At 43.5% G+C, this 12100-nt stretch overlaps 1 protein-coding gene across 1 annotated transcript in view; it reads right to left on the bottom strand.

Annotated features, from left to right (window-relative positions):
* Positions 1-365: 365 nt before the first annotated feature.
* Positions 366-12100, bottom strand: part of dnah9 (dynein, axonemal, heavy chain 9) — a 103905-nt gene continuing 92170 nt past the window's right edge. Inside the window, exons 74-76 of the mRNA XM_010891866.4 lie at positions 7698-7951; positions 7310-7445; positions 366-1336 (exon numbers count right to left, since the gene is read on the bottom strand). Coding sequence (XP_010890168.2) covers positions 1109-1336; positions 7310-7445; positions 7698-7951 — 618 coding nt within the window. The 3' untranslated portion in view covers positions 366-1108. The remainder of the gene's footprint in view (positions 1337-7309; positions 7446-7697; positions 7952-12100) is intronic.

Genomic DNA, 12100 nt, shown 5'->3' on the forward strand with positions numbered 1-12100 from the left:
CTAAGTTTTTCCTCTGGGCTTTCATACTGAATATGACTCTTATATGCTGTCCGTGTGTGTGTGTGTGTGTGTGGGCATGGGTGTGCGTGTAGTGTGTGCCTTCCTGGGTGCAGTGGAAGGGTATACCGTATCTGTGAGACTGCAGAATGAGCTTAGAGTTTGGAAAGTTATTTAGGGGAGGTACTTGGTGAAGAAGAAAGTAGGAAGTGGAGAAGAGAGCAGAGATGCTGCCCATGGTGGATGAGAAAACTGACTGCTTTAAACCTGGAAGCGTGAGATTGACGGGATGACTGGAGATTAGGGCTGTTGGAAACGGAGGGGGAAGAGGAGCCAAACAGTGAACACAAAAACACATCACGGCAGTCTTGAGTGGTTAAATAAATAAGTCTTTATTCTACAAAATAGGTGTTTGAAAAAGAAGGAACTACTATTTGAGAGAGCCAGAGTAGAACATGCCTTTTTCAAGAATGATTATACAGATTTTTTACAGTATTACAGGACAAAGCTATGTGTTTTGTGCAGGATTTCTATTCAGGTAGGGAGGATAGGATTTAGACTGAATAAATCCATTTTAAATCCGTACGTCCCATCGTGCCGTTCTGCTTTTTTATCTTACTTCACCAGGAAGTCAGTTGGACAACAACATGCTTGGAGAATAACTCCTCTATCTAACAACCAACATTAGATGCAGGGATTCGACAGGCCATAACCTTCACTGGCCATACCTCCCTCCCACTCGGATGATGCGTGTGTCAGTTGGCAAGGCCCTGAAGAGACACTCGTCCTCGGCCGGTATGGCAGAACCAGGGACTCAACCACGGTGGCACTGAAGCAACGGCACAGCTGTGGCATAGGCCTTTGCAACTCAAGAGAGGTCAAAAAGTGAGATGAGATCTCAACTAGAAATAAAATTGGAAAAAAAAACAGAAAACATATAATGTGAATGTTTAGCTAGATTAATAGGCAAAAAAAAAAAAAAAGTCTGTTAAATAAATTCCAAAGATGGCTTGCAAAATAATGTCTAATGAAGGTGACAAAAACCTAAAAGTACGTTTATAACTTTGGGTGCAAATAAATAAACAAAAGAATGGCGCCCCTAATCTTTCCTTTAAATCTGCAGCAGCAGAGCCACCCCTGCTAAGGACCACCTGGAGGGCTTCTCTTTGGTCTTGAGATTGAAGGTCCATACATAGGTGGGTCCTCTCTGTCGGGTCTTGTAGACAGGACACTGGTAGACGTTACGCACCTCCTGCTTGTCCACGGGGATGGCTTTGATGAAGATAACTGGTATTGTGGGGGTCAGCTCCTTCAGACGAGCGTCTACCATCATGCCAGTCTGAGGAGACAAGGAGGGAGGACAGCCACATGGTTCAGAGAAAAACTGTTTTCCAAATCCATTTGAGTCCTAAGATAGTGCACTTTATATTCAGTGTCCTTGGGTAAAACAATAGGAATGTTATGAAAATCTCAAAGTAATTGTATTCCCTGAAGGTTGTATTTGGTCTAACTGAATTAAATCCTTATTAAATGCTACAGCACAGTTGATGTAATTAATCTGACAGAAGGACACTTAGCGAAGACTCTGGTGAGTGCTAAATATTCGGGGGAACCTTGAACAGTGTGTGAAAGTTACTGTGAGTCTGAAGTTGTCTGGTGCTATTCTCCCCTGTTTCTCAGAACAGACTCTCCTAAAACACTCCAACAGGAAACAGAGCGGTCCGTCGCCTTAATTAATCCCCCCTCCACTTATTGTCTAGGAGACAGAAGCTCCACCACCATGCTCACTGACTGCAGGAAACAAATGTAAGACCTGATGACTTTGGAGAAGATCGGAGGACAAAACCATTTTATGAAGTACATCTGAATTGCAGCCCCAGTTGCATCCGCAGTCAGCCATTAAACTTTAGTGTGCCGCTTTTAAACACTGATAGCTTTATGTCTATTTAGTGAGTTAGGAATAATGAGGGGGTTGTAAAAGACGCCAGTCCCATCTCATTGAAATTCATGACAAATTAAACATTTTTAATAGGGCTTGCAAAGCAAGATCCCCATTTACAATCTTTAGCATACTTCTTATTATTAATGTGCTTGTGAAGCTTGAGAGTACTTGTTTCTAAATATTTCAGACTGTTTAGATGTTACTGCGCTTACATTGAATAAGTCATAAATGGTATTTAAACTGTAAAACATGCAGGGAGCTCGAGGCCAGTGGCTTTGTATTGTTCTTGATTTTACTTAAACTACATTAACTTTTACACCTTTTGTTGGCCATCTCCAGCCACTTTCATAGATTCAGTAAAGAGCTTTGTGGAATATATGCGGTGAGGGATAGAAGGACTCTGAATACTCTTAAAGCCCTCATGATGCATGTACTCAAACTCAATTTTTATATATTTGGCTGTATTTTGATAGTCAAAACTGTTATTTTCAGGTTGAGCAGAAATTACTACTAACTTTTGTATAAAAGTACTTCCGACCACTTGCCCTATAGGTCTGACTGCATGAATTGTTTCTGCTACTTAGATATGACATCAGAACAAGACAAACCTGTACAAACCAAATGATTCAGCAGCACCAACTGCTCTTATGAATGATTTTATGAAACCGCTGAAAGTTTTCAGACCAAAAATACCTTTAAAGTTATAACTGTTTGTATGATTACACTTTTGACACAAAAACAGGAAAATATTTTATCAAGCGGTACAGCTATTTTAGTAACCACATCAACCACTTTCATTAACCTAACCTTCTAACATATACTGGCCAATATGAAATAGTATTTCTGAACATTCATTTGTAGGAAAAATCATCTTTGCCATTTAACAATATGGAAATGCACTTAATTCCGCTCTTGAAGCTCAACAAAGATTGTTCACAAACAGTAATTTGACTGTCGGAAGAATTACCTGGTTTCTACGGAAAAAAGAAAACTGGTCAAGCTGATCTGTCTGCGCATCAGCTACGGGGCTACTGGGGTTTCACTGGTCCTGGGTCAAGGGCATCATCATGACCTTTCCCCAGTCCCAGAACAATTAAGCCAAAACCAGGTTGCCTTTGCATGAGACTTTGGTTTAAGTGACAAAAACACCATATAAATCTAAAATTATAGATCAACTGACCACTTTTGCAACAAAGCTAGACCAAAGTCTGAAGTCTTCTAAATAAATCCTCTCTAAATCTTTGATATTCAATGTAAAGTCCAAACACTTCTTCCAATAACTCAGAAATATGGAGTTAAACTTAAATAGCTGAATAACTCTACTTGTAAAAATCTAGTTTCTAATCTAAGTTAAATGGGGCTGATAAGAAATGATTTCTCCTACCAACACTACTTGGAGGGAATATATATGTATGTATAGGAAGAGCAGCAGTTACTATAATGCATCTAAACAATAAGCTACTGTACTGAACACAAACACGCATCCTCCTCTTCTGATCTCCCCACTAGAACCTCTAGTTCTCCATTATATAGGTAGAGCATAGTGTTACTGTATAATCTCCCATCTTTGATGTCCGCATCCCCCTGAATAAGTAGCTTGGCTCATTCATATAGATGAGCTGGTTTATCATAAATCTTTGACTGGTACAGCTGCAGCGGGGGCGGGGCCAGGCTCCAGATGGAGGGATGCGACTCACACTCTGTTCCACCCTGACTGGCAGAGTGCTGGCCCAAAGCTGAGAAGGGGAGGGGAGAGGAGAGGAGAGGAGGGGAGAGGAGGAGAGGGGAGAGGAGGGGAGGGGAGGCGGTGGGAGTAAAAGAAACAAGTTATGAAGAAAGGATGTGAAGAGGAAGGAGAGGAGCGAAGAGATAAGGGGGAATAGAAGAGACAGGAACCTAGAGGACATTTTTCCAGCCCTTCCCTGACTGTCTCTCTACCGGACCCCATGCTTGTCTCCCTCTCTGCCTGTCTGTCTACATGTCTACCTCCCCGCTTGTCTCCCTCTCTGCCTGTCTGTCTACATGTCTACCTCCCCGCTTGTCTCCCTCTCTGCCTGTCTGTCTACATGTCTACCTCCCCGCTTGTCTCCCTCTCTGCCTGTCTGTCTACATGTCTACCTCCCCGCTTGTCTCCCTCTCTGCCTGTCTGTCTACATGTCTACCTCCCCGCTTGTCTCCCTCTCTGCCTGTCTGTCTACATGTCTACTTCCCCACTTTTCTCCCTCTCCGCTTGTCTCTCTGGTGTCTTTCTGTCAGTCTGTCTCCCTGCATGTCTCTGTCACTTCTCATCTCTCTGTCTGCCTGTCTTTCTGTCAGTCCGCCTGTTTTCTTGACAGTCTGTCTTCCTGCCTGCCTCACTCTCTGTCTGTCTGTCTGTCAGTCTGTCTTCCTCTCTCCCCCACTCTCTGCCTTTCTGTCTGTCAGTCTGTCTTCCTGTCTCCCCCACTCTCTGTCTTTCTGTCTATCAGTCTGTCTTCCTGTCTTCCCCACTCTCTGTCTTTCTGTCTGTCAGTCTGTCTTCTTGTCTCCCTTACTCTCTGTCTGTCTGTCAGTCTGTCTTCCTGTCTCCCTCACTCTCGGTCTTTCTGTCTGTCAGTCTGTCTTCTTGTCTCCCTCACTCTCTGCCTTTCTGTCTGTCAGTCTGTCTTCCTGTCTCCCTCACTCTCTGTCTGTATGTCTGTCTGTCAGTCTGTCTTCCTGTCTCCCTCACTCTTTGTCTTCCGGCAGCTTTTAACATAGATAGAACACATCAGTGAAGCTCTTAAAGGTAATTAAAGTGAGCTAGTCCATACTTTGCACATTCACTAATTAACTGGTCCACTAGGATCATCCTGGAGAGCCAGATGAGGTAAAATGAGAGTGTGTATATATAGTATATACAGAATGCCTGGTACACACACACACACACAAACACACATACTACACAGCCTTTAATTTCTACTCTTGTAAGGACCAGAAAAAAGCATGTTCCTCTTAACCTAACCCAAAAAATTTACCTAACCCAAAAAATTCCCTCAATAACCTAGCTCTAATGCCTCTCCAACCCGCATTGTCGAAACCTAAATATTTAAATTCTAATTGTAAATATGACCATAAATCTAATCTGGAAATTGACTTTTTTCCCTCATGGGAACTGGCAGAAGGTGCTGAAAAGCACAGATTTTTAATGTTTTACAATACTTGTAACATCATACTATGCTCTTGGTAAGTTAAAATGTATCCCTAACCTGTGTAACCATGTTATGTGTAAAGGTAAGTAGACCCCCCAAAATTAGTATTTATTTGGTTATACATATTTGAACATATCGATATGTAATCTTCACAACAACGCTACTAATTTAACAAATGACTCTGAAAGATTTTACAGACTCTGAAAGATTTTATCATTCATGAATTAAAAATCAAGAGAAATGCAATTCCCTAGTGCAGAAAATGTAAGCAAACGCCTAGCTTCAAAAGTTGTAGTTGACCCCTTTGGTGGAAATAACTTAATGTAGCCTTCTCTGCTAACCGACTATTAGTGTCTTACATTTACTGGGAGTCATTTTTGCCCACTCTTCTTCACAGTAATGTCTTCTAGTATGCTAGGTTCCCCCAAAGCATTTCAATAGGACCGAGTTCTGGACTTGGCCTTTCCATAACCCTCCATTTCCTATTTTTGAGCCATTCGGTTGAAGCTTTGCTTGTGTCTATAATAATTTTAATGTTGCAAGATTCAGTTCAGCTTCAGCTTTTTGACAAATGGTCTCATATTCTCCTCAAGATTTCCCTGGTACAATATAGAACTCATGGTGGACTTATTGATGGCCAGTTGGCCAGGCCCAAACCATAATTCCCCCACCTAATATTTACATTTACAATTTAATCATTTAACTGACACCGTTATCCAGTGAGAGCATACATTTCTGACCTGGTCCCCCGTTTCAATTGCACAAACAACCTCTGGTGGTTGTTCTGCTAGTCCCATGCTGTACCAACTGAGCTACACAGGTTGAGATCCATGCTTCACAGCTGGTATGAGGTTCTTCCAGACACCTGGTGTCTGACATTGCAGCTAAACAATTCCACCTTTTACAAATCTGTCCAGATCACATTGTTCCAGTAGTTTTGGTCTTTACCCAGGTGTTGTCCGGCAAACGTCAGTTGTGTCCTTTTTATTATGTAGCCACGTTTCTGCAGTCTCTTTCTGACAGTTGACTTATGCACTTGATTTTGGCAAGATGGGTCTTCAGATCCACTGATGTTACCATTTTGGTTCTTAGTGACTTCTATGAGCATCATTTGGTCAGCTCTTGGGCTACATTTGGTGGGACGATCTATCTTTTGTTGACTGAAAGGTTTACTTCATATTGCTTCAGATCTGTTTTGTAACCCCTAATAAACTCATGAGTATCAATAATCTTTCTTCTACATCACCTCTGTACCAGAGTGTCCCAGCACCTCACACTACCTGCATCACCTCTGCACCAGAGTGTCCCAGCACCTCACACTACCTACATCACCTCTGTACCTGAGTGTCCCAGCACCTCACACTACCTACATCACCTCTGTACCCGAGTGTCCCAGCACCTCACACTACCTACATCACCTCTGTACCAGAGTGTCCCAGCACCTCACACTACCTACATCACCTCTATACCAGAGTATCCCAGCACCTTACACTACCTACATCACCTCTGTACCCGAGTGTCCCAGCACCTCACACTACCTACATCACCTCTATACCAGAGTATCCCAGCACCTCACACTACCTACATCATCTCTGTACCAGAGTGTCCCAGCACCTCACACTACCTACATCACCTCTGTACCAGAGTGTCCCAGCCCCTCACACTACCTACGTCACCTCTGTACCCGAGTGTCCCAGCACCTCACACTACCTACATCACCTCTGTACATGAGTGTCCCAGCACCTCACACTACCTACATCACCTCTGTACCAGAGTGTCCCAGCACCTCACACTACCTACATCACCTCTGTACCAGAGTGTCCCAGCACCTCACACTACCTACATCACCTCTGTACCAGAGTGTCCCAGCCCCTCACACTACCTACGTCACCTCTGTACCCGAGTGTCCCAGCACCTCACACTACCTACATCACCTCTGTACCTGAGTGTCCCAGCACCTCACACTACCTACATCACCTCTGTACCTGAGTGTCCCAGCACCTCACACTACCTACATCACCTCTGTACCAGAGTGTCCCAGCACCTCACACTACCTACATCACCTCTGTACCCGAGTGTCCCAGCCCCTCACACTACCTACATCACCTCTGTACCCGAGTGTCCCAGCACCTCACACTACCTACATCACCTCTGTACCTGAGTGTCCCAGCCCCTCACACTACCTACATCACCTCTGTACCTGAGTGTCCCAGCGCGCTCCCTCCATGTACAGGCCATGTATGTAGGCCCCCTCCCTGGGAGGAGTGCTGAAGTCCTCTCTGTTCTTCTTGGTGACGTCACACTGCAGACACATCCGATCCAACGGCCACTCGTTCCTGACAGGGTCATGGAAGGTTGCGTCACTAGTAGCTTGGGTTGAATAGTTCTGTGTTTACAGCTTTTATTAAGATTACTAACTTTGGGTCATGGTATGTTTTATAATCACAGAAAACAATTTTTTAATGAGAAAAACAAACAAACATTATTTTAGAGCAAAATCATCTATTATAACTCAGTAAACTACATGTCTAATGAAGCCACTTTTTCAGGCAATATTTCCGTAATACTGGTTTATTGCTGAATCCTACCTGCGGGCCATAGCCTGCATTATGGATGTGAGAAATGACTGAGGGTTGAAGAATCCAGCCAGCCAGACAGTGGAGGGCAGGATGAAATCGGTGGCCCAAGCCTCCAGCTCCTTGACCCTCCCCAGAAGGTCAGTGAACCACAGAGCCAGGCTACACATGGAGGGGTAGGCCCGTCGGGTCCATGACTCTGGAACCAGGTCGAGGAAGATGGCTGTCTGGAGACTCTCCATGTCACTGGTCATAGTCAGCTCTCCCTGAGGGTGAGAAAACAATCAGAATTAAATGAGATGAAAGTTTACTGGTGATACATTCATGTGATAAAACAACTAATCTACTCAACACAAGAACATGCACATTTGAATTGTGCGGTAGACTTCCTCTGTTCATAATATACCACCAATTCCAGCGAATTTTACAGCGAACACAAACGCTGCCTCCCTAATAAAATGGTGATTGGAGAATACAATGGTAGCACTATTTAGAAGATGAAGATTTTTTTAACTAAAATGTAATTAACTTGCAAGAATAAAAGTACAGTTTGTTAAAGCTGCTAAGCAATAGCCATATCTAAAAGGAGTAGCTATGTGTTTTACAATATGATTGCTAGCCACAGATCTCAATAGTTTCTGTAGCTTCTAAAAGTACAATAACGAAATGAAGATGTACAATTTCCAAATCCCCTGTTTGTTTAACAAAAAGCAAGGAACAAATCAATACAATTTACTAACTCATTTGCCGTCCAGATAAAACTGTGATCTAAATGTAATTAGTAAATACATTGTTCAATCTATATTTTTGTCACGTCCTGGCTATGCCCCTAGCCATCTCTGTACTGGGCTGGGGCCATAGTCAGGACAGGACGGAAGGTGGTGCCTTTAGCCATCTCTAATCCTTTTGGTGTCCCCTATTGGAGGCAGGTGTAGATCGTTGCCTCCAGTTGGGGACCCTATTTATGTTCTCCGTGTGCCCACACCCAGGGTGGTTCATTTTGGTTTTGTCTCCTTTTTTGATTAAACATGGATTATTTCCATTACTTTGAGCCTGTGCCTGTGCCTGTGCCTGTGCCTGTGCCTGTGCCTGTGCCTGTGCCTGTGCCTGTGCCTGTGCCTGTGCCTGTGCCTGTGCCTGTGCCCTACCACGACCGTGACAATTTCAATGTATTTGTCCAGGATATCACCAGGTAAATACATACATGTAGTTCTCATAAATCATCTTCATCTATGCCTAATCTGTTAAAAACTTAAAATATCACCATATAAAATCACATAAAATGTTTTAATTCAACCTCATTCTTGATGAGAAATCATTGAGCTGCGTATTTTAACTAAGCTAATATTAGTTAACTTGCCCAGGCTGGAAAAACCAGAAATTGCCGTGGTAAGGGTGGGTACCAAAGCAGGAAGGTGTATTCTTTTTCAGTTTGGGGAAAATGTTTCCACCGTGTCCATTTCTCAACGTATATGCAGATAGGAACGTCATTCAAGACATCCTAACAAGGAGAATAAAAACAACAAGGACAACTGCGCCAACATGAAAAACGAATCAGAGCCATCGGTATAACATGGAGGCTTTGTAAAATGAAACAAACGAGACTACATTTGATTTTCAGATCTTGCCTCCTCCTTCAAACGCGTTCAGACAATACCAAAGTGTGTTGTTTAGCACACAAATCCCATTCCTGCACTCCCGGCGGTCAATTATGTGTCAAAGAAATCTCTCAAACGCGATACACACCACCTAAAGGTCCCTAAGGGTCAAATGCCTGTTTAAAAGTCAAGGTCAATCCGAGGTCTTACTAACACTGTCAGCCTGTGTATACGAAGCCAATCTGCTCCCCATAGACTGTGTGCCTGGCAAACACGCTCATTGTCAGTCAACACCTGTCCTGCGCTCTGCCATTTTCAGACTAACACACTTTTCTAATTTACCTCTCAGACATTGGCTGGCTTGAGAAAGGGGTGTAAATATGAGATGTGTCCTTAAAACCTGACTTAGCTGCCATACGCACATTTACTATGACCACAATGAAAGCGCATTCATTTTTATTTATTTACTGCTCTATCAAGCATTGGGTCCTTCACTACATACCATATACAGTGGGGAGAACAAGTATTTAATACATTGCCGATTTTGGACGTTTTCTCACTTACAAAGCATGTAGAAGTCACATTTTTATCATAGGTGCTCTTCAACTGTGAGACACGGAATCTAATTTATTTTTATGATTTTTAAATAATTCATTTGCATTTTACTGCCTGACATAAGTATTTGATACATCAGAAAAGCAGAACTTAATATTTGGTACAGAAACATTTTTTTGCAATTACAGAGATCATACGTTTCCTGTAGTTCTGGCTGTGTTGCCAGGTGGGCTCTCATCACCACTGGGATGCCCTCCCTCCAATGCCTTTCGGGGGAAGAGTCACTGGCTTGTTGTTGACTCTCTGTTGCGCAATTGTGCAATTGGGCTGTACGCTGCTGGCAATACTCGGCCATCATTCATCGGGGTTGCGGATGGTGGGTGTCCCTTTGGTTGATGCCTGGCAATGTGGGTGGATTGATTTCCTGTCTGTTGGGCCCTGTCCGGGGCCTCCCCTGGGTAGGGCCATAGTGTCACTGGACCCCCCCGTCTCAGTTCCAAGGTGTTACGCTACTAGACTATTGTGCTGGGGGATATGAGGAATGCACTTTCAAACTTTTCTCAGTCTCCTCCAGTTTTAAACTTTAGGAGGACATGAGGTCCTGGTCCACACCTGCAGAGTACCTGGTTTGGGGGGCCCATTGCTGTCCCTGTCCTTGTCCACCTGGTCATACTTTTGACCTAGTCTAAAATTAAATAGACTCTGGATTTAGCCCATATGCATTTATTAATTATTCCAATTGGACTCTTAATATCTCACCTGGCACAGCCAGAAGAGGACTGGTCACCCCTCTGAGCCTGGGTCCTCTCTAGGTTTCTTCCTAAAATTCGACCTTCTTAGGGAGTTTTTCCTAGCCAGTGAAATTCAACACTACTGTTGTTTGTTCCTTGGGGTTTAAGGCCGGGTGTCTCTGTAAAGCACTTTGTGACAACTGCTGTTGTAAAAAGGGCTTTATAAATACATTTGAAATTTGATTGACTGTGTGTTTCGGGTCATTGTCATGCTGGAAGACCCAGCCACGACCCATCTTCAATGCTCTTACTGAGGGAAGGATGTTGTTGGCCAAGATTTCGCAATACATGGTCCCATCCATCCTCCCCTCAATACGGTGCAGTTGTCCTGTGCCCTTTGCAGAAAAGCATCCCCAAAGAATGATGTATCCATCTCCATGCCTCACGGTTGGGATGGTGTTCTTGGGGTTGTACTCATCCTTCTTCTTCCTCCAAACACGGCGAGTGGAGTTTAGACCAAAAAGCTCAATTTTTGTCTCATCAGACCACATGACCTTCTCCCATTCCTCCTCTGGATGATCCAGAATCTCATTGGCAAACTTCAGACGGGCCTGGACATACGCTGGGTTGAGCAGGGGGACATTGCTGCGTAGTGTGTTACTAATGGTTTTCTTTGAGACTGTGGTCCCAGCTCTCTTCAGGTCATTGACCAGGTCCTGCCGTGTAGTTCTGGGCTGATCCCTCACCTTCCTCATGATCATTGATGCCCCACAAGGTGACATCTTGCATGGAGCCCCAGACCGAGAGAGACTGACCGTCATCTTGAACTTCTTCCATTTTCTAATAATTGCGCCAACAGTTGTTGCCTTCTCACCAAGCTGCTTGCCCATCTGGCCTATCAGCAATCTGGTCTTGGCCATTGTGGAGAGGCTGTTTGATTGAGTGTGTGGACAGGTGTCTTTTATACAGGTAATGAGTTCAAACAGATGCAGTTAATACAGGTAATGAGTGGAGAACAGGAGGGCTTCTTAAAGAAAAACTAACAGGTCTGTGAGAGACGGAATTCTTACTGGTTGGTAGGTGATCAAATACTTATGTCATGCAATAAAATGCAAATTAATGTGATTTTCTGGATTTATGTTTTAGATTCTGTCTCTCACAGTTGAAGTGTACCTATGATAATAATGACATACCTCTACATGCTTTGTAAGTATGAAAAACCTGCAAAATCGGCAGTGTATCAAATACTTGTTCTCCCCACTGTAGGTGATTAATGTAAATCAATGTCTGGCCGTTATAACCATATTTGATAAATAGTACACAGACGTATCTATTACAGAGCGTTAACTCTGTCCCAGTAACCCTTTCAACTCTTCTCGATACCACTCCGATCCCTGTACAAGGCAGAGCACCTCATAACAACCTCCACACTTCCTGCCAAGGCTGGTATTCTGAGATTCTATTTTATTTCCCCAGTAAAGATGAAATATGACTCCAATTGCTGGTACAATACAGTACATGGCTTTTAAAT

The sequence above is a fragment of the Esox lucius genome, chromosome 5 (genome assembly GCF_011004845.1).
Source record: "Esox lucius isolate fEsoLuc1 chromosome 5, fEsoLuc1.pri, whole genome shotgun sequence".
Lineage (NCBI taxonomy): Eukaryota > Metazoa > Chordata > Actinopteri > Esociformes > Esocidae > Esox > Esox lucius.